Raw genomic sequence first — 21,459 nt, 5'->3', positions numbered from 1 at the left:
AAGTGGAAAAGAAGACTTCTCACATCCCCAGGACCACTGTCTAGAGATAATCATAGTTTCTGTATCCTCCTAGGAGTTTTCTATGCCTGGACGTGCACAATACATGCATATGCACCCTTAAACATGTTTTTATACCAATGAGATCTTGTGTGCACTGTTGTGAAGACTAGGTAACTCTGTACAGCTTGTTTTGTGTTTGACAACAGTTAACTCTTTATATTCTTGTTACACAGACAGGAGCAGGAAGATCTTGAGTTGAAGCACAATTCCACATTAAAACAGCTGATGAGGGAGTTCCATACACAGCTGGCACAAAAGGAACAGGAGCTGGAAATGACCATAAAAGAAACCATTGGTGAGTCAGATTTTAAATTCAGCAAAGAACAAGTCAGAATCAGCAGAGACTATTTATAATTTAAACTTATTGTCTTCACTCTGTGCTAAGTGCTTTAAGTAATTAAACTGGAGGAAGAAATGATTCCTGTCCAAGAAAGTTCTCTAATGGGAACCTGTGCTGCTTGGCAGCAGCTTGCCTTTAGGAGAGGAGGAGTGGGTGAAAGAACCTGAAACATTAGCTAATTAATTGCCTTATAAAGACATTTCTGCTCTGTGAGAGGGTACATATGATGTTGATTTTTATCAAATTTAATTTGGAACTGAAATTGGTACGTAGATACTAATTCTTGCCTAATGTGTGTTCTTGTGTGTGTCCATTTTTCATGTATTAGATAAAGCCCAGGAAGTGGAAGCTGAACTTTTGGAAAGCCATCAGGAAGAGACAAATCAGTTATATAGAAAAATTGCGGAGAAGGAAGACGATTTACAAAGAACAGCCAAAAGATACGAAGAAATCCTTGATGTACCTTATTTTCTTTCTCTTTTTTGAAATTTAGCTGTGCTGAATTTTATGGTGGTGCTAAAGATTGGGCTGTCAGATTTCCTGCTTTTCTAATGTAGAGAGGTTTTGCTTTGGCTCAATATTACCCAAATTTAATATTCACACTCTATGCATATTTATAGGGAGTCTGATTGATTTCTGCCAGGATCATAGTTTCCTGATCAGATTCTGCTAACCCAGCAGTTCAGTCCACTTGGCAGGTATCGAAGCAACAGTGAGTTACTAAGGGGAAGAATGGATTCTCTTCTCATCTTTCTCTCAGTCAGACTAAATTGTAAGAGAGACAGACTAAGAATTGAGACCTTGTACTTGGGTGAGGTCTAAGCAGTGAAACAGTTAATGTGTTTATGAGTGTGGCCACCTAGCTGGGATCTTTCCAGGAGGTCCAGTTAACTTTACTCCATCCCAACCCAATTTTCACAGTTTTTGTTGCTCTCAAGAGAGAAAAAAGGTGGGGAAAATAATGGAATGCGTCAGCCAAATCTTTTATATTTAGTGGAAGGTTGGTTCACTGTACTACTCTACTAGTGATGGATAAGCATTGCCATTTCTGTGTGTCAAGAGAAGCCATGAATGCCAGTTAGTATTTTGGACTCCAGAAAATTTTCAAATGTAAAACTATGTAAAGTATACTATGTTGGGATGCAGATTCTTTAGTTACTCCAAGGTTTATTTCACTATATGCCAGGAACCATTTGATGATTAAGAATGCATAAATCAGAGAATCATGCCTCAACAGACTACAGCAGCAGAAGTCTGAGCCGGGAACAGAGTGTAATAATAATTATTTTAAAGGCAATTGAAAAGGCCAGAATTCCAGGATAAGGCATATGCATAGAAATGCCACCTTTGTGTAATTTTTGAACGTTAGGTCTTATTATGAAAAGGTTTGAATAATATTACTCACATTTTCTTATATTTCTGTAGAGTGTATATGTGCAGAGCTTTAAAAAAAACTATGTTTCTTGACTGATTAGAGAATATTGGAATTGGAAGATACATTGTAGTTGGTTTAGTTTCTTTTCTTTCTTTTTTTTTTGCAAAAGGCAAAGCAAGTTCAGCATAGTTAAGTGATTTACCTAAAACTTCAGCGTGAGTGGGAGAGCACTGACCTTTCATTAGCGTCATATATTCTCACTAAGAAAGGAACTTGGGGAAGGCAGTAGTTATTTATCATGGATAAGTAAGTCAGGGAGCTTCATTCGCAGGGAAGGAACTGTGCCACAGCTAGAATGTTCCCTTTTGTGAACTACTTCTCTGTCTCTGAATGTATGGGATAGCAGACCAAAGACCTTCCAAGGTCATGACAGACCTCTGTAGGTAGAAGGGTGAGGGAACAAGGAGGCAGGTAAGAAAGTTAACCTGTGGTATGGTTCCTCCTTGAAAATTGGGTGTATATTAGGGAAATTAAAGGAATGATCCTCTTAAGTTTCAGGCTTGGAGATAGGAATTGGAGTGGGAGGGAAGGAGTTGGATGGACTCATCTCCAAAACCCCTTCCTGTGCCTTAGACCAGCACTGTCCATTAGAAATAGAGTACAGGCCACAAATGTGAGCCATATGTGTAATTTAACATTTTCTAGTATCCATCTTAAGAAAAGTGAAAGAAACAGGTGAGCTTAATTTTTTAAAAAGTTTTTTTCAAATTCCAGTTAGTTAACATGCAGTGTAATACTAGTTTCAGGTGTACAATATAGTGATTCAACACTTCTATACGACACCCGGTGCTCATCATGGATAGTGCACACCTTCATCCCCGTCGTCTATTTCACCCATCCCCCCCACCCACCTCTCCTCTGGGAACCAGCAGTTTGTTCTCTATAGTTAAGAGTCTGTTTCTTGGTTTCTCTTTCTCTCCCTCCCTCCCCTTTTTTCCCCCTTTGCTCATTTGTTTTGTTTCTTAAATTTCACATATGAGTGAAATCATATGGTATTTGTCTTTCTCTGACTTTTACTAGGTGAACTTAATTTTATTTTATTTTATTTTTTTTTAAAGATTTTATTTATTTATTCGACAGAGAGAGAGACAGCCGGCGAGAGAGGGAACACAAGCAGGGGGAGCGGGAGAGGAAGAAGCAGGCTCATAGCGGAGGAGCCTGATGCGGGGCTCGATCCCAGAAAGCCGGGATCACGCCCTGAGCCGAAGGCAGGCGCTTAACCGCTGTGCCACCCAGGTGCCCCTGAACTTAATTTTAATAGTAATATGTTAACCCATTATATCCAAAATATTATCATTTCAATATGTGGTCAATATAGAAATTATGTATGTATTATTTCTTTAAGATTCGGTGTGTTTTTACGTTTGCAATCCACATCAGTGTGGATTAGCTACATTTCAGGTGCTCATAACCACAGTTCTGGGGTAGCTTATGGCTACTCTATTGTACAGCGTGACCTCAGACTTTCACTGCCAGGTCTAGGGCTGACTTTGATAAATAGGCAGTTCCCATCTGAACACCCCAAATATAAACTCTGTCTTGAAGCATTTCTTTTTACAAGTACAGTTATTACCAGGGTGCCGGTGGCTCAGTTGGTTAAGTGTCCAACTCCATCTCAGCTCAGGTCTTGATCTCAGGGTCATGAGTTTGAGCCTTGCACTGGTCTCCACACTGGGCAAGGAACCTACTTAAAAAAAAAACCCAAAAAACTATAAATATTACTAAAAGAGATATTAGCAATTCTTAGCAAATGCTATATTCCTTTGATTCTGAGATATATTCTCTACCATTCTCCCATTTTAAAATTTCCAGAATTAGAGGTTTTTTAAGGGATTTGTATGTTTTACCTACTAGCATATTTTCCCACTCTGGAAAGCTATTATCAGATTGATGATGTGTCTGAATGATGACATTGTAGAATGTTGTATTTTTGTCATCCATTAAAACGTGCGATTTGCTAATAGCAAAGTGGAGCACAGAGACATTTTCATTTTCCCACCTTTACTGTCTTAGGTAACATCCTTACTATTCTTTCCCCTATTTGAAGATGCTGGGAACTTTTGTCATCCTTGATTCACACCGTCTGTCTTTCTCAGCCCCTCACACATATGCATCCTCACACCTGTTAGGGCATGAAATCTGCTTATCTTCTCTGATTTATGAGGCAGAGAAATCATCTGTTTCCCTTTAATTGTATGCAGCTAGCATAGCCAACATAAGAGTCTCAGCACATAGATTTTCATTGAGTCATACTGCATTTTCCTCTCCTCTCAATGCCGCCGCTATTGCCACCGTCTGACTGCCATCTTCCATTTGGTCTGGTCTTTTGTATTACCCAGCTGATGTCTTTGCTGCTGGTCTTTTTTCTAAGGTATTCATCTCTTCTTGTCAGAGTTATTTTCTGTTTTGAAATGAGGATGGGATCATACCACTTCTCCTAAATACCTTCAGTGGCTTCCCATCATCCCAGTGATACCTCTTCCAGTTCATTCTGTGCTGGACGAACTCAGTTTTACCTTGTTCTTCATCATATTTTACCTTTGGTCATGCTTTTCTGTGTGCCTAAAGATAACTTTCTCAAGCTTTGTGAATAAGTGAGTTATTACCATCTCTCAAATTTTGGCTTTAAAAACAAGTTTTCAATTTAACTTTTATTTAGAAAGAAAATTTTTGAATCAAGTCTTTTCACATAGTTTAAAGATCAAAATAATATTAAAAAGTATAGTTAGAGAATGGTCTATAATGAAAACCCATTCCTGTTCTCTGTATTCTACATCTTGCCCCTTTTCTCTCCACAGGTAACAATTCCTCTCTTTTCTTTTCTTTTTTCTTTTCTCTTTTTTAAAGATTTTATGTATTTGAGAAAGAGAGTGAGTGTGCATGAGTGGGGGGAGGGGTAGAGGGAGAGAGAGAATTTCAAGCAGATCACAGAATCTGATGTGGTGCTCAGTCCTATGACCCTGAGATCATGACAGGGGTCAAAATCATGAGTCGGTCACTTAACCAGTTGAGCCACCCAGGTGCCCTGTTCTTTTCTTTTTTAAAAAATTCAATTTACTTAAGTAAAAAAAAAAACCAAACAAAAACAGTTCATCCATTTCTCCCACCTCTCCATGCTCTACCTCTGGCAGCCACCAATCTGTTCTATCTATGAGTTTGGTTTTTAAATTTTTACTTATTTATTTGTAGATTCCACATATAAGTGAGATTGTTATGGTATTTGTTTTTCTCTGTCTCACTTGTTTCACTCAGCATAAGGCCCTTGAAGTCTGTCCATGTCACAAATAGCAAAGTTTTATTCTTTTTTATGGCTGAATGATACTTCTGTGTGTGTGTGTATACATACATACATATAATAATTTCTTTATCCATTCATCTGTTGATGGACACTTAAGTTGTTCCCGTATCTCAGCTGTAATAAATAATGCTGCAGTGAACATTGGATACATATATCTTTTTGAGTTAGTGTTTCTGTTTTCTCTGGATAAATACTCAGAAGTGGAATTGCTGGATCATATGGTAGTTCTGTTTTTAATGTTTTGAGGAACTTCCACACTGTTTTCCATAGTGGCTGCACCAATTTACGTTCCCATGAACAGTGCACAAGGGTTCCCTTTTCTCTGCATCTTTATCAGCACTTGTTATTTCTAGTCTTTTTTTTTTTAATAGTCATTTTAACAGCTGTAAGGGGATATCTCATTATGGTTTTGATTTGTATTTTTCTTTTCTTTTTTTTTTTTTTTTAAGATTTTTATTATTTATTTATTTGACAGACAGAGACAGGCAGCGAGAGAGGGAACACAAGCAGGGGAGTGGGAGAGGAAGAAGCAGGCTCCCAGTGGAAGAGCCTGACGCGGGGCTCGATCCCAGAACTCTGGTATCACGCCCTGAGCCGAAGGCAGACGCTTAACGACTGAGCCACCCAGGTGCCCCTTGATTTGTATTTTTCTGGTGATTAATGATGTAGAGCATCTTTTTATGGACCTATTGGCCATCTGCGTGTCTTTGGAAAAAAGTTTATGTAGGTCTTCTACCCATTTTTTAATTGGATTTTTTTCTTTTTGCCATTGAGTTGTATGAATTCTTTATATATTTTGGATATTAGCCCTTTATTGGCTATATTAGCCCTTATCAAAATATCAGATGAAATATTTTCTCTCATTTTGTAGGTTGCCTTTCCAGTTTGTTAATGGTCTCCTTTGCTATGCAGAAGCTTTTTAGTTTGATGGAGTGCCAGTTGTTTATTTTTTGCTTTTGTTAGACTCAAAACCATTGCCAAGACCTGTGTCAAAGAGCTTACTGCCTATGTTTTCTTCTAGGAGTTTTATGGTTTTAGGTCTTACATTCAAGTTTTTTTTAAGATTTTTATTTATTCATTTGTCAGCAAGCACGAGCAGGGGGAGCAGCAGGCAGAGGGAGAAGCAGGCTCCCTGCTGAGCAGAGAGCCTGGTCACGGAGCTCCATCCCAGGACCCTGGGATCATGTCCTGAGCTGAAGGCAGGTGCTTAACCTACTGAGCTACCCAGGCATCCCATAGTCCATTTTTAAAAAGATTTTATCTATTTCTTTGAGAGAGGAAGAGAGCACGAGCAGGGGGAACAGAAGTGGGGGTGGGGGTAGAAGCAGGCTCCCTGTGGAGCAGAGAGCCTGATGCAATGCAGGGCTTGATCCCAGGACCCAGAATCATGACCTGAGCCACAGGCAGACGCTTAAATGACTGAGCCACCCAGGTGCCCCATTTTGAGTTAATTTGTATGTGGTGTGAGATGGTAGTCCAGTTTCATTCTTTTATATGTGGCTGTCCAGTTTTCCCTGCACAATTTAGTGAAGAGACTATTCTTTTTTTTTTGAAAGATTTTATTTATTTATTTGACAGAGATAGAGACAGCCAGCAAGAGAGGGAACACAAGCAGGGGGAGTGGGAGAGGAAGAAGCAGGCTCATAGCGGAGGAGCCTGATGTGGGGCTCGATCCCAGAACGCTGGGATCACGCCCTGAGCTGAAGGCAGACACTTAATGACTGCACCACCCACACGCCCCATGAAGAGACTATTCTTTACCCCATTGTATGTTCTTGGCTCCTTTGTTATAAATTAATTGACCATATATGCATGGATTTATTTCTGGGCTTTATCCTTTTCCATTGATCTCCATGTCTGTTTTTATGGTAATATCATACTGTTTTAATTACTATAGCTTTGCAAAATAGTTTGAAATGGGATTGTTTTCTTAATTTTCTGATAGTTTATTAGTGTATAAGAATGCAATCGATTTTTATATATTGATTTTATATCCTACAACTTTTCTTAATTCTTTTATTGGTTCTAACAGGTTTTTGATGGAGTCTTTAGGATTTCCTATATATAATATGTACTCTGCAAATGGTGACTGTTGTACTTCTTCCTTTCCTTCTTTCCAATTTGTATGCATTTTATTTATTTTTCTTGCCTAATTGCTCTGGCTAGGACTTCCAATACTATGTTGAATTAAAGTGGTGAGAGTGGACATCCTTATCTTGTTCCTGATCTTAGAAGAAAATTTGGCCTTTTCTGTGCCCCCTTTGTTGAGAATTTTTATAAATGGATGTTGAATTTTGTCAAATGCTTTTTTGGCATGTGTTGAGATAATCATATGATTTCTTTTTTTTTAAGATTTTTATTTATTTATTAGAGAGAGCACAAGCTAGAGGAGGGACAGAAGGAGATGGAGAAGCAGACTCCCTGCTGAGCAGGGAGCCTAACACAGGGCTCAATCCCAGGACCCCTGGGATCATGACCTGAGCCGAAGGCAGCCAGTTAACCTACTGAACCACCCAGGCGCCCCAAGATAATCATATGGTTTTTATCCTTCATTTTGTTAATGTGTATCAATCACATTGACTGACCTGTGGGTATTGAAACATCCTTATATCCTTGGAATAAATCCCACTTGATCATGGTGTATGATCCTTTTAATGTATTGTTGAATTTGGTTAGCTAATATCTGTGTGTGTGTGTGTGTGTGTGTATGTGTGTGTACTTGTACAAAACAGGCATAGTTTTATTTCTGTTTTTGGTTTTTTTAAAATTTAAATTCAGTTAATTAATATATAATACATTATTTGTTTCAGGAGTACAGGTCTGTGGTACATCAGTCTTATATAATAGCCAGTGCTCATTACAACACATACCCTCTCCAATGTCCCCTCACCCCATTACCCTGACCCCCTACCTCCCTCGCCTCCCTACCTCCCTCGCCTCCAACAACCTTCAGTTTCTTTCCTAAGATAAAGAGTCTCTTACGGTTTGTCTCCCTCTCTGGTTTCGTCTTGTTTCATTTTTTTCTCTCTTCCCCTATGATCCTCTGCTTCTTAAATTCCACATATCAGTGAGATCATATGATTTTAATTGTCTTTCTTGGATTGACTTATTTTGCTTAGCATAATGCCCTCTAGGTCCATCCACATCGTTGCAAATGGCAGTATTTTTTTGATGGCTGCATAATATTCCATTGTATATATACACCACATCTTCTTTATCCATTCATCTATCGATGGACATCTGGGCTCTTTCCATAGTTTGGCTGTTGTGGACATTGCTTAGTTTGCTAATGTCTTATTGAGGATTTTTCTGTTTATGTTCATTAGGGTATTGGCCTGTAATTTTTGCATGTGTGTGTGGTGTCTTTGTCTGGTTTTGGTATCAGGGTAATGCTGACCTCTTAAAAGGAGTTTGGAAAAGTTCCTTCTTCTATTTTTTGGAAGAGTTTAAGAAAGATTGGTATTTTTCTTTAAATGTGCAGTATATTCAAAGTGAGGCCTTCTGGTCCTGGACTTTTGTTTGTTGGGAAGTTTTTGATTACTGATTCAATCTCATTACCAGTAATTGGTCTGTTCAGATTTTCTACTTCATCATGATTTAGTGTTGGTAGGTTGAATGTTTCTAGGAATTTATCCATTTCTGCTAGGTTCCCCAATTTGTTAATGTGTAATTTTTCCTTGTAGTGTCTTATGATTCTTGTATTTCTGTGGTATCAGTTGTAACTTCTTTTTGATTTCTGATATCATTTATTTGAATCCTTTTTTTCCCAGTGAGTCTAGACAAAGATTTGTCAATTTTGTATTTCTTTTTAGAGAACCAGATCTTAGTTTCATTGATGAATTTTCTATTGTGTTTTTAGTCTTTATATCATTTATTTCTGTTCTAATCTGCTATTTCCTTTCTTCTGCTAATGTTGGACTTCTTTCATTCTTTTTCTAGTTCCTTGAGGTGTGTGTAAAGTTAGTTTGTATATTTGAGAATTTCATGTTTCTTGAAATAGGCATTTATCACTAGGAACTTCTCTCTTAGAACTGCTTTTGCTGCATCCTATAAATTTTAGTATGTTTTATTTCCATTTTTGCTTGTCTCAAGATTTTTAAAAATTTAAACTGTTACTTAAATTTAAAATGTTTAATCTCCACATATTTATGAATTTTCCAGTTTTCTTTTCTTTTTTTTTTTTTTAAAGATTTTATTTATTTATTTGACAGAGATAGAGACAGCCAGCGAGAGAAGGAACACAAGCAGGGGGAGTGGGAGAGGAAGAAGCAGGCTCATAGCGGAGGAGCCCAATGTGGGGCTCGATCCCATAAGGCCAGGATCACGCCCTGAGCCGAAGGCAGATGCTCAACCGCTGCGCCACCCAGGCGCCCCGAATTTTCCAGTTTTCTTTGTGTGTGTGTGTGTGTGTGTTTTTAACATAAGTTTCAGGTATACAACGTAGTGATCCAGCTTCTCTGTTACGCTACACCCACCATAGTGTAGCTACCATCTGTCAACATACAATGCTATTACAATATCATTGACTCTATTCCCTGTGCTATCTATGCCTTCCAGTTTTCTTTGTGTAATTAATTTCTAGTTTTATACTGTTGTGGTTGGAAAAGATGCTTGATATGATTTCACTCTTCTAACTTTATTAAGACTTGTTTTATGGCCTAATATATGATCTATCTTAGAAAATGTTCTGTGTGCGCTTGGGAAGATTGTGTATTTTGTTGCTTTTGGATGGAATGTTCTGTATATTTCTGTTAAGTTCATTTGGTCTAATATGTCATTTAAGGTTATTATTTCCTTATTGATTTTCTGCATGGATGATCTATCCATTGATGTAAATATGGTGTAAAGTCCCCTACTATTATTGTATTGCTGTCTGTTACTCCTTTAGGTCTGTTAATCTTTGCTTTATATATTTAGGTGCTCATACGTTGGGTGCACAAATATTTGTAAATGTTTTGTCTATTTTGTTACTTTGACCCCTTTATCACTATGTAATATCCTTCTTTGTCTCTTATTTTACAGTCTTTGTTTTAAAGTCTTATTTTGTCTGATATGAGTATTGCTACCCTGGCTTTTTTTTTGTTTGTTTCCATTTGCATGGAATATCTTTTTTTTCATCCTTTACTTTCAGTGTGTGTGTCTTTGCATCTAAAGTGAGTCTCTTGCAGCATAACGTAGATAGGTCTTGTTTTTAATTTATTCAGCCATTCTGAGTCTTTTAATTGGAAAATTTAATCCATTTACATTTAAAGTAGTTATTGATAAATATATGCTTATTGCCATTTTGCTCATTGTTTTCTGGCTGTTTTTATAGTTCTTCTCTGTTCAATGCTTCTTTCCCTGTTTTCTTGCTTTTTATTTTGGTGACTTTGTTTGGTGATATGCTTATATTTATCTTTTGTGTATTTACTGCAGTTTTTGCTCTGTGGTTACCATGAGGCTTACATATAACAACTTATAACAGTCTGTTTTAAGTTGATAACAATTTAAGTTTGATCCCATTGTAAAGCCTAACATAATCACTCCTTGACATTTTATGTTTTTGATGTCACATTCCGCATTTGTTTATATAGTGTATTCCTTAATTCATTATTGTAATCATAATTATTTTTACTACTTTTGTCTTTTTAACTTCAGACTAGCTTTACAAGTGATTATACAGTAGATGAAACAACCACCTCTCTCAGTCTTGAAGGATTGGCCTCATGTAGGAGATGAACCTTATTGTTCAACCCTGCCTCAGCTCTTGGTTGTTTCTTAAACCTTTGAGCTTGTCCAAGCAACCTATTATATTTTTAATAGTTCCTAGTAGTTGAGGATGTGCCACCAACCTGTCAGGATTTCAGAAGGGAGAATCTCAGCACCTAGATTCATGCTGATTGGAAGCCAGACGCTCAGGCATCAGCTTTTAAAACTATGCAAACATATATAGTCCTGTGGGACTGCAAGCAAGTGTAAGCCCTGCGGGCCACCAGAGGCAAGCAATCTGGAGGTGTACCTTGAGTGGCAGTCACAAAAATCAGGGTTCCAAATGAGTGTATAAACTCTTTTCTGGGTGACATTGGCAAGCTAGAGCAAGGCAGAGAAAGGGGAGCACTATGATGGCATCTACAGCCTGTGTTCCCTGAGAGCATGTCCAAAGGCCACAAAATGTATGCCAAACCTGAAGCCTGCCCCTCAGGCCAAAGCTCCAGGACAAGCAAAGAAGCCTCCTTCACAGAAAGATTGGGGGTTATACTTCAATCCACTGTGTCCCAGGAGTGGTAGTCTGCCAAGAACCATCTCTCTAATTGCTGTAGCCCCATAGGATCCAGGAATGCAAGCCATCTTGGCCATCAGGCCCAGGTGATCAAAGGGTGCCTCTTGGGCAGTAGTGGCAAAAACCGGGACAGCAGACACATGTAAAGCTCCCCTCCAAGAGACACTGATGCTCTGGAGTATGGCAGAGGGTGAGCTCAAAGATGGCCTGAGGAAAGGATTACATGTGCATGTTTAAGTAGAAGCCTTCCTCTTAGGCCGCAGTTATGATTAACCAATAGGCCTCCTTCACACAAAGTCTGAACTCCTGTGTCTGCTGTCTCTTGCTGTGCCCTTGGGGGTGGTTAGCTATTTAAGATTTTCCTGTTGGTTACAGCCCTGTGGGACCCATCCAGCACTGTCCACCAGAGCCAGTATGGCGGTGTTCCCTGGCAGCAGCTGTGAAAATTGGGGCACCAGATGGAGCTATGAGCTCCTTTCTGTATGACATTGATTATTACAGTCTCATGGACTAGGAATACAAGCTCCCCTGGCCTCCAGAGCCATATGATCAAGAGGTGTCCCCCTAGGTGGCAGCTACAAAAATCAGGGCACCAGATGCCTGTAAAAGCTCCCTTCTGGGAGATACTGGTGCTCTGGAACATGTCCAAAGGAGCGTGCAAAGATGGCACCCGCCTGTCTGTGTCCTGGGAGAGTATTCCAGGAGGCTCCTAGGTGTGTGTTAAATTAGATGTCTGCCCTTCAGGCCAATACTTTAATAGAAGCAAGTGAGTCTCCTTCACTTTGAGTCTGGATGCAATTGGCCACCTCTGAGCTGGGCCCTGGGGTGGGTGAGTCCAGGCACAGGAGCCCTATAAGAGTGCTTTCTCACATCACTAGTTTTGTGAGTCTCAGGCTGTGAATCTTATTGTTTTTCAAAGTTAGATGCATTGGGGGCTTGTCTCTCAAGTATATATCTTAAAAGTTGGGATGCTCAATGTGGGTTTCAAACCCTTTGGTCCTCAGGGAGAAGTTCTGGGTTTTGAGTTTCCTTCCAGTTGTTGGCTGTCATGTTGGGGATGGGATTTATGACAAGGTTGTGTTTTAGCCTTTCCTACCCACTTCAGTGTGTGTGTTTTTTTTCTTCAGTGTGCCTGATGTGTAGCTATCACTCAGCCAGGCTTTTTTTTTTTTGAGAGGAAATGGTTCCATATGTAGCTGTAGACTCAGTGTGTCCATGGGAGGAGGTGAGTTCAGGATCTTTCTGTGTCACCACCTTGAACCAGAAATCAGTGATTAGTTTCTTCCATAATATTGCACTGTTTTATGTAAACAGAAACAAAAATGAAATATGTTCTTATTTTTTCCCTTTTCTACCCAAAAGTTTGCTTTTTGAATATTCTTTTCTGCACCATCTTGTTTTCACATATAGTGGTTTTTAGAACCCCTTAAGTGGAATTAATTGCATCCGTGTTCTTTTGGTACTCATCTGTATTCATTACTTCACTTATAATATGAATTTTTGTCATACATACATATGTGTGTAGGAAAATATTAATGTGTATGTCCTCTCTCCTAGATTGTAAGCATCTGGTGGGCAGGTATTTTGTTACTCATCTCTAGTCTTGAAGACCTAGCCAGATACTTGGCACGTACTAGACACTTGGTAAATTCGAAGGAGGTGACATGTGGTGGGATAGGGAAGAATCCATTTGGGAAAAGGGAGTGATGATATCTCAGAGGTAGAGTTGAGCACTCATGTGAGCTTGAGTAATAGCCTGGTCCCAACTCAGAGCAATCCCACTGGGAGGAAGTAGCTGGGCTACATTTGATATAAAACTGGTTTCCTTTTGACATTGACTATATATTAGTGATTTGGCTTTGGCATAATAACTAGTCTTTCAAACATGATTTCCATGGATGTGCATTAACATTCTATTTAACTGGTTATCCTTATTGTTTTTACTTTGAAATAAGCAATACTGTTTTTTTTTTCTCCTTGTTCCTAGTTGAAGACTAGAAAGCTTTTATAAAGGAATTTACAAAATTGTTTCTAAAATTAGAAATAACACAGAAGGGATTCTTTCCTAATTCTTAGAGGGCTTGATTTAGATGGTATCCCACAACTATCAAAGGAAATGTCAGGCATAGCTAACTGTCAAATTAAAAATCTGGGCCTAGGGGAACCTGGGTGGTTCAGTCAGTTAAACGTCTGCATCTGCCTCTTGATTTTGGCTCGTTTCATGATCTCAGGATTGTGAGATTGAACCTTGTGTCAGGCTCCATGCTCACTGCGGGGTCTGTTTAAGATTCTCTCTCTCTCTTCTCACACCCCTTCCCCCCTCACCAAATCAAATCAAATCAAATCTGGGCTAACTGAATAAGTAGGTGTAGAAGTGATCCTTTCAAAGGTGACTAAACCACATTAACACAGACATCCACACAGGATATGCCATGGTAGACTAAAAACAGTAAACCAAGACTGGGCAGTAACATATTTACAGGAGTTTGTGGTTGATGGTGTTTAGGGATTGAGGCTAGGTTCAAGTGAACCTCGGTGGGGGAGATGTCGAAGGAGGCTGGTTACTAGACATCTCTCCTTTGCTTATGTTGCCAGAAGGAGTTTGTTCTTTTTCAGTTAGTCTAAGTTTCATGACCAGTGGTATTTCAAAGTAAATTTTCCAAGTGTCCTTATGCTTCATTGGCTTATTTTGTGCCATGGGGCCTCTCTCTTTTTGTTTGCTTTTGAGGATGATGTTTCTTGGTTCTGTCAAGTCAGCTTCTGTTAAATCAGATACCCATTTGTTGCTGTTTTTCCTGTTCAGTCTCTTACTCAGCAAACACTTGTCCTGTCTTCATTACTCAATCTGATCAATATTCCAATTCCAAATGTTCTTTTAGCACAAAGGTTATTTATTATAAGATTTATAAGAGCAAGAAGAGGTCTGGACTGCTCTGTACAATAAATCATGGCAGTTATTAAGACAAATGAAGAAATGTAGAGTGGGCAATAGCCTTTACTAGGGCAATCAAAAAAGAAGAGAGACATGATTTGTATACCAAATTTTCTAAGTAAGATTTTTGGACCAATAAGTCACATATACTTTTGCAGCCTTGTCTATTTTTTTGCAAAGTACAGGGCAAATGGAGACATTACATGGTTACTAATACATTGGACAATAATCTTTTTTTTCAAAAATAGACTTTAGTTGAACATTTTTGGGGACAGATGTACAGATGTTGAGGTTTGCTGAACCGGGACAAAGAATCATTTCTTCATTTACACAGCTTATCCAAAGGGCTGGGAAAAACCTCCATAACTTCTTGTATCAGTAAGTTGCCGGCTGGTTGATCAGTGCTGTGCCTAACAGTATCTACTAGTTTGTATTAATGGATATTTTCTGGAAATCAAATCCAAATGTGGAAAAGGGCAGAGTCCCTAACACATAGGCTCTGTGTTCAAGTTCTGTCACCACACTGTTACATACCTGATGGTCATTCAAGCCTGGGAACCCTAGCTTAAGGGGAGAGAAACTGCTTGATGGGCTTTATGGGGTGGGGACAGAGGGAGTGAGGGGGGGAACAGTAATATTACAGGAATAGCAAGCATGGTGTTAAAAGTGGGGCATGAAAGGTGTTTGAGCATAGTCACGAATGACGATAGAAACAGTGGTTTGTGTCTCCAGAAATGTTTTAGTTATTTGTTTCTTCTTCAGAGGTAGTTTTCTCTATACTGTGTTTCTTCTACGATGTTCTTTTTAATATGTTCATTAGCACTTTTTTTTTATCCTAAAGGCTCGTGAAGAAGAAATGACTGCTAAAGTAACGGACCTGCAGACTCAACTGGAGGAGCTACAGAATAAGTACCAGGAAAGGCTGCAGCAGGAGGAGAGCCCTGCCAGCGACAAAGTGAGAGGAACTAGACTCTCAATCTTACCACTCTCTTAAGACTAAAACACTAAATTCTTATTTTCTTGTGATTTCAGGGTTCCATTTTATTGTTTCTTATAGATTTTAGTGTAGTATATACTCATTTTTTTCTTTTCCATTTTCAGATAACAATTATGGAGTTACAGGTAAGACTAGTTCTTCACTGAATTTGACTAAAGACAGTATATTTTCAGCAGTATTTTGTGGGTTTTTTTTTTTTTTTTTAAGATTTTATTTACTGATTTGAGAGAGAGCATGAGTGGGGGGAGGGGCAGAGGGAGAGGTTCAAGCAGACTCTCCACTGAGCAGGGAGGCCCACCCAGGGCTCTGTCACAGGATCCTGAGATCATGACCTGAGCCGCAGTCAGGTGCTTCACCGACTGAACCACCCAGGAGTATTTTGTGTTTTAAAAGTTAAAACATAAAGATAATTTACCAAGCAGTGCAATAGTATATCCAGGCAATGATGAAACCCATATGCATTTCAGATCTGACTTCTTGTTCTTTCAGACACAACTAGCACAGAAGACTACTCTAATCAGTGATTCAAAGTTGAAAGAGCAAGAGTTCAGAGAACAGGTACAGGTTTAATTGCTGCCTTTTATTTTGAACTGACTGCCTTAATCTATGTTCATATGTACTTGGATCTCATTTAGCTAATTTTTAAAGAACAAGTGATACAATACTGATTTAATAGCTGGCTTTGCAATTTTGTCTTACACAGGAAATTTTATTTCCAAATCTGAAGGTGCTGGAAGATATCTCTTAAATTCATGATCACATGTATTTTTTTTTTTAAAGATTTTATTTATTTATTTGACACACAGAAATAGTAGCGAGAGAGAGAGCACAAGCAGGGGGTGTAGCAGGCAGGCAGAGAGGGAAAGGGAGAAACAGGCTTCCCGCTGAGCAAGGAGCCCAATGCAGGGCTCAATCCCAGGACCCTGGGATCAGAACCTGAGCTGAAGGCAGCCGCTTAATCGACTGAGCCACCCAGGCGCCCCCATGATCACATGTATTTAAACAAGAACGTTTACATCTTATTCTTTCTAGTACTTAACATCTTGGATAAGAATTTGTGTTTTATTTATAATAACTTAAGTCTTAAAAAAGATGTTTTTGCTTTTATCAGAGGGAAAATATGTTGACATCAATCTTTACTACTTTTTCCTAGTAAATTGTCTTGATTTAATAAATTTTGTCCATGTATTATCCAGTAATTAGATTTAAATAGGACTATGTATATATGTCTAGAAGGATGCATAAGCATGAAAATACCAGTGTATGTGTAACTGCGGTGCATCATCTTTAGTAGTCTTTTTTCCCCAAATTCTGGAGGGATAGTGATACAAGTCAGCAGGCTGTTTGAACGCTACATCTCCGGGGATTTTCTAGTTTTTGTTTTGTTTTAAAAATTTATTTGAGAGAGAGCATGCATGTGCAAGCGGGGGAGGGACAAAGGGGGAGGGAGAGGGAATCTCAAGCAGACTCCCTACTTAGCGTGGATCCCAACATGGGGCTCAGTCTTACAACCCTGGGATCATGACCGGAGCTGAAATCTAGAGTTAGACACTTAACTGACTGAGCCATCCAGGCTCCCCAATTTTCTAGTTTTCTTAAAAGTCATACATATAAAAACCTTGACGATTGTTGAAATTAGGTGATGGATAGGTACATATAGGCATTGATTGTACTATATTCTCTGTGGTTGATTATGTTTGAAAACTTTCACAGTATTTTTTTTTAATCATAAAAGTAGATGCCAAGTCCCAGTGTTACTTTTTTTTTTCTACTTGCCAGTGGTTTATCTTTTCTCATCTATTCTCGAGGTTACTGCTTTAAAACTCCCTTCTTGTAGCATTCTCAAATCTTCAAACTGTGCTAGCATATCAATTTTTGTATTAGTTATTTTTATGGTGGTAAAATACACATAACATAAAATTGGCCATTTTAACCAGTTTAAAGTGCACAATTCATTGACTTATGTAGTTCATTCACAATGTCGTGAAACCATCACCATTATCCAGTTCCTGAACATTTCATCACCCCAAAAGGAAACCTCATACCCATGAAGCAGTCACTCCCCTTTACCTCCTGCCAACCACTAATCTCCTGTCTGTAAATTTGCCTGTTATGAGTATTTTATATAAATACAATCACATAAAACATAGCCTTTCTTATCTGGCTTATTTTACTTAGTATGATGTTTTTAAGGTTCATCAGTGTAGCATGTATCAGTACTTTATTCCTTTTTATGGCTGAATACTACTTCATTTTATGAATATACCATACTTCGTTCATCAGTTTATGAATGTTTGGTTTATTTCCACCTTTTGGCTATTATGTATAGTGCTGTCAGGAACATTGTGTACAAGTTTTTAGTTGAGCACCTATTTCCAGTTCTTTGGGGGTATATACCCAGGAGTGGAATTGCTAGATCATTTGGTAATTATATGTTCAGCCTTTTGATGAACCACCAAAATACATGGTGGCACCATTTTACATTCCCACCAACAAAGTTATATAAGGATTCCAATTTTTCCACATCCTCACCAACGAGTTTTTTGATTATAGCCATAGTAGTTGGTATGAAGTAGTGTCTCATTATGGTTTTAATTTGCATTTTTCTCATGACTAATGCTTGGGCATCTTATTATCTGCTCGTTGGCCATTTGTATGTCTTATTTGGAACAATGTCTGTTTAAGTCCTTTGCTCATTTTTTAGTTGGGTTATTTGGTTTCTTCAGTTGTATTCTTTATTCTGAATACAAGTCCCTTATGAGATATGTGATTTGCAAGTGGTCTTTTCACTTTCTGATAATGTCCTTCGAAGCACAAAAGCTTTACTTTTGATAAAGGCCATCTTATATATTTTCTCTTTTGTTGTCTGTGCTTTGGTGTCCTATCAAAGAAACCATAACCATTTGTATTAATTGTATTCACATTCTGTCTTAAGTATTAAAGAATTTAGTAGCTATAGCAGTCTTTTTTTACATATGATTTCCATATGAATCTTATGATATGATTTGAGTATTTGTTACTTTTAGATTCACAATTTAGAAGACCGTTTGAAGAAATATGAAAAGAATGTATGTGCAACGACTGTGGGGACTCCTTACAAAGGTATGAATGATCTCTCATGTTATCCATGGTTATCTCTTATTGCTGGGTTTATGGAGGAGTTTTATTTTTGTTTTTCCTAAACTGCTATTTTACCTTGTAATTCACCACTAACAGCTAGTTTTAAGGAAAAAATGACAGTAATCTAAAACAAAAATAATGCATATTTTTTGCAAAAAAAAAAAATCAAACAGTGCTGCAGTGTGTAAGTGGAACTGCAGGTTTCCACTTTATTCTGCGCTCTCCGGATGGAACCAACCTAGTGGGAATTTATGTATATTTTCCCAGACTGTTCTGTATGTATGCAAACATTTAGTTAATCTACTAAATGCACTCATATAGACACAGTTATATCTTTTAGATGATTCTGTTTTTTACTATTACCATAATGTTACATTACTAAATTTAAACTCGCATTTATGGAGAAAATAATTTCATAAAAATTCTTATATTCAGCATAGGAGAGGGTGATTTGGAAACATTCTCTTGATTGAAGTAATACATGCCACTTACAGAGGATTTTAAAGATGAACTTGAGTGTTTACATAGTTGTTCCCTTGAGATGATAGTGATCTTTGAATAATCTCATAACAATTTTCCCTTCTGTTCCACTGCGTCACTTCATTAAGAATAGTTTTATTTTGCTAACTGTTTTGTAAAGATTTCTGCTTTTTCAGGGAAGCACTAGGGCATAAATCTAAACCATTTTACATTCCTTTGTGTTTTTGAAAGCTCTTACTGCAATTAAATAATATATTATACAATTTTAATTAAATTAAACAAGGACTTCCTTTGGATTCTCTCCAAAATGCTCTTCAAAAACAAGAGAAAACCAGCTTGGAAGTGTCTCATGGCTCATTGCGGAGAAGACTCTTGCTACAAGGATTGTTTGCCATATCTAAGTCAACACATATTATTGTCAGCTCAACTGCTGACTCAGTGCTCAGCAGTGCGTAGAGAATAATATTGATTCTTTTCATTAGTTTCAACTTAAGATATTTATAATTTTCTTTTTTTCTCAGTTTTGAATTGTAAAATGAACACACATGTACAGTTGATTTAATAACTAACACATATATAAGTCTCCTCTACCATCCAAAAGTAGAGCATTCCTGTGATAGCTTTCATAAGCCAAAATGGTGTAAAACAAAGAAGCAGTTACCATTAATTTATATGAAAAAATTTTTTAGCATTCCCGGGCCCAAAAAATATCCTTTCTTAGGCTTTTCTGATACCTTAGGACATGTCTTGCTAACAAATACACAAAATAAATCGAGATAAAGCACAGATGCTTACACAGACAGTTGGGATCTATGGCAGCTTGATGTTGAGGAAGGAGCTTGGTGGAGCCACTCTTGCTGCTGTGAGTTTGTGCTGCTTCTATAAGGGCTCGCCGCAGAACAAATGCTCAACACTATTTCCACTTTTCGCCTTTTTTATAAAAGCAAAAAACCTCTTCAGATTTTTTCGGTTAGCAAAGACAGGTACTAATGCAGGTTTTTGTAAAAGCAAAGTGGTGTAACATGAATCTTCAAGAGGCAGGGGATACCTGTGTAACACTAAATGCCAGGCACTGTTCTGTATATCAGCTCATTTAATTCTCTCACCAACCTGGCCAGTCTAGTTGAATATGCACATTGATCTCTTCACCATGCTACCTCTTTAAAGAATAGAGTGGAATGAGCATCCACTACGCAGGAAGAAATAAAAAGTTACTAGTTCTTCAGAAACCTCTGTGTAGGCCTCTGCAATAATAGCTTTATTCCTCTCCTCTACTGATTTTTTTCCCCCTGATTTTATGTTAATCATTCTCTTGTTCTTTATTGTTACCAACTATGTGTATATTTCTAAGCAATATTTTGTTTAGATTTTGCTTGCTTTGGAACTTATTGTAATAGAATCATACAGTAAGCTTGTATTTTTTCTTTTGCTTGATGTAAGTTTTGAGGTGCATCCATGTTGTGTGTAGCTCTGGTTCACTCATTTCCATTTATTAATTTTGTACATTCTTGTACATGTCTTATGTGAAAGATTTTCTCTATACAGCTAAGACTGGAATTGTGGAGTCATAGGATATGAACATTCTTGTGCACATCCTATCCTAGGCTGGCCAAACTAGGTACAATTTGAAGATAATGTAGGAAACTGTTTTCTATATTTTTTTGTACTAATTTTCATTCTCACCAGCAGTGGATAAGAGCTCTCATCACTCCAGCTCCTCAGCAGTGCTGGATTTATTAAGGCCCTTTAATACTTCACTTATTAAATCCTGTGCTGTGATTTGTAATTTTAATTACATCTCTATTGTTAGTAATCAGGTTGAACATCTTATTTGATTGTCCTTTTTTTTAAAGATTTTATTTATTTATTTTATTTATTTATTTGAGAGAGAGAACAAGAGAGCAAGAGCGTGCACGGGCAGGGGGAGGGGCTGAGGAGAAGGGAGAAGGAGAGAATCTCAAGCAAATTCCATGCCAAGCATGGAGCCCAATGTGGGAATCAGTTCCACGACCCTGAGATCATGACCTGAGCTGAAACGAAGAGTTGGACTCTCAACCAGCTGCGCCACCCAAGTGCCCCGATTGTTCATTTTGTATTCATTCATTTTACCTGTGTATATTTCTTTTGTAAAGTTCCTCTCCATTTCCTTTTTATTTTTATTTTTTTAAAAGATTTTATTTATTTATTTGACAGAGAGACAGCCAGCAAGAGAGGGAACACAAGCAGGGGGAGTGGGAGAGGAAGAAGCAGGCTCACAGCGGAGCAGGGAGCTTGGTCAATCCCAGAACGCTGGGATCATGCCCTGAGATGAAGGCAGACACCTAACGACTGAGCCACCCAGGCGCCCCTCTTTTTTATTTTCTAAGATTATCTATCATTTTCTTATTGATTTGTAGGAGTTTTAAAAAAAATTCTAAATATTAATCCTTATTTATATGTATATATACACATTATAAAAACAAGGATTACTGTTTAGAGTATTATATATATATAGTAAACAAATTGTACTAGTTGGTGTTTTCTTTCTTTAATGTCTTC

The 21,459-nt window shown here is 38.0% G+C and overlaps 1 protein-coding gene across 6 annotated transcripts in view; it reads left to right on the top strand.

Annotated features, from left to right (window-relative positions):
• Positions 1-21,459, top strand: part of GOLGA4 (golgin A4) — a 114,213-nt gene that overhangs the window by 73,625 nt on the left and 19,129 nt on the right. For all 6 annotated transcript variants that reach the window (XM_026496713.4, XM_044383295.3, XM_026496714.3 and 3 more), the window contains 6 exons: positions 234-355; positions 729-859; positions 15,166-15,279; positions 15,426-15,446; positions 15,811-15,879; positions 18,348-18,423. In XM_026496713.4, the coding sequence (XP_026352498.1) occupies positions 234-355; positions 729-859; positions 15,166-15,279; positions 15,426-15,446; positions 15,811-15,879; positions 18,348-18,423 (533 nt within the window). The remainder of the gene's footprint in view (positions 1-233; positions 356-728; positions 860-15,165; positions 15,280-15,425; positions 15,447-15,810; positions 15,880-18,347; positions 18,424-21,459) is intronic.

The sequence above is a fragment of the Ursus arctos genome, unplaced genomic scaffold (assembly GCF_023065955.2).
Source record: "Ursus arctos isolate Adak ecotype North America unplaced genomic scaffold, UrsArc2.0 scaffold_20, whole genome shotgun sequence".
NCBI lineage: Eukaryota > Metazoa > Chordata > Mammalia > Carnivora > Ursidae > Ursus > Ursus arctos.
Note: the sequence above shows the minus strand (reverse complement) of the source record. Positions and strands in the feature narration are given on the sequence as shown.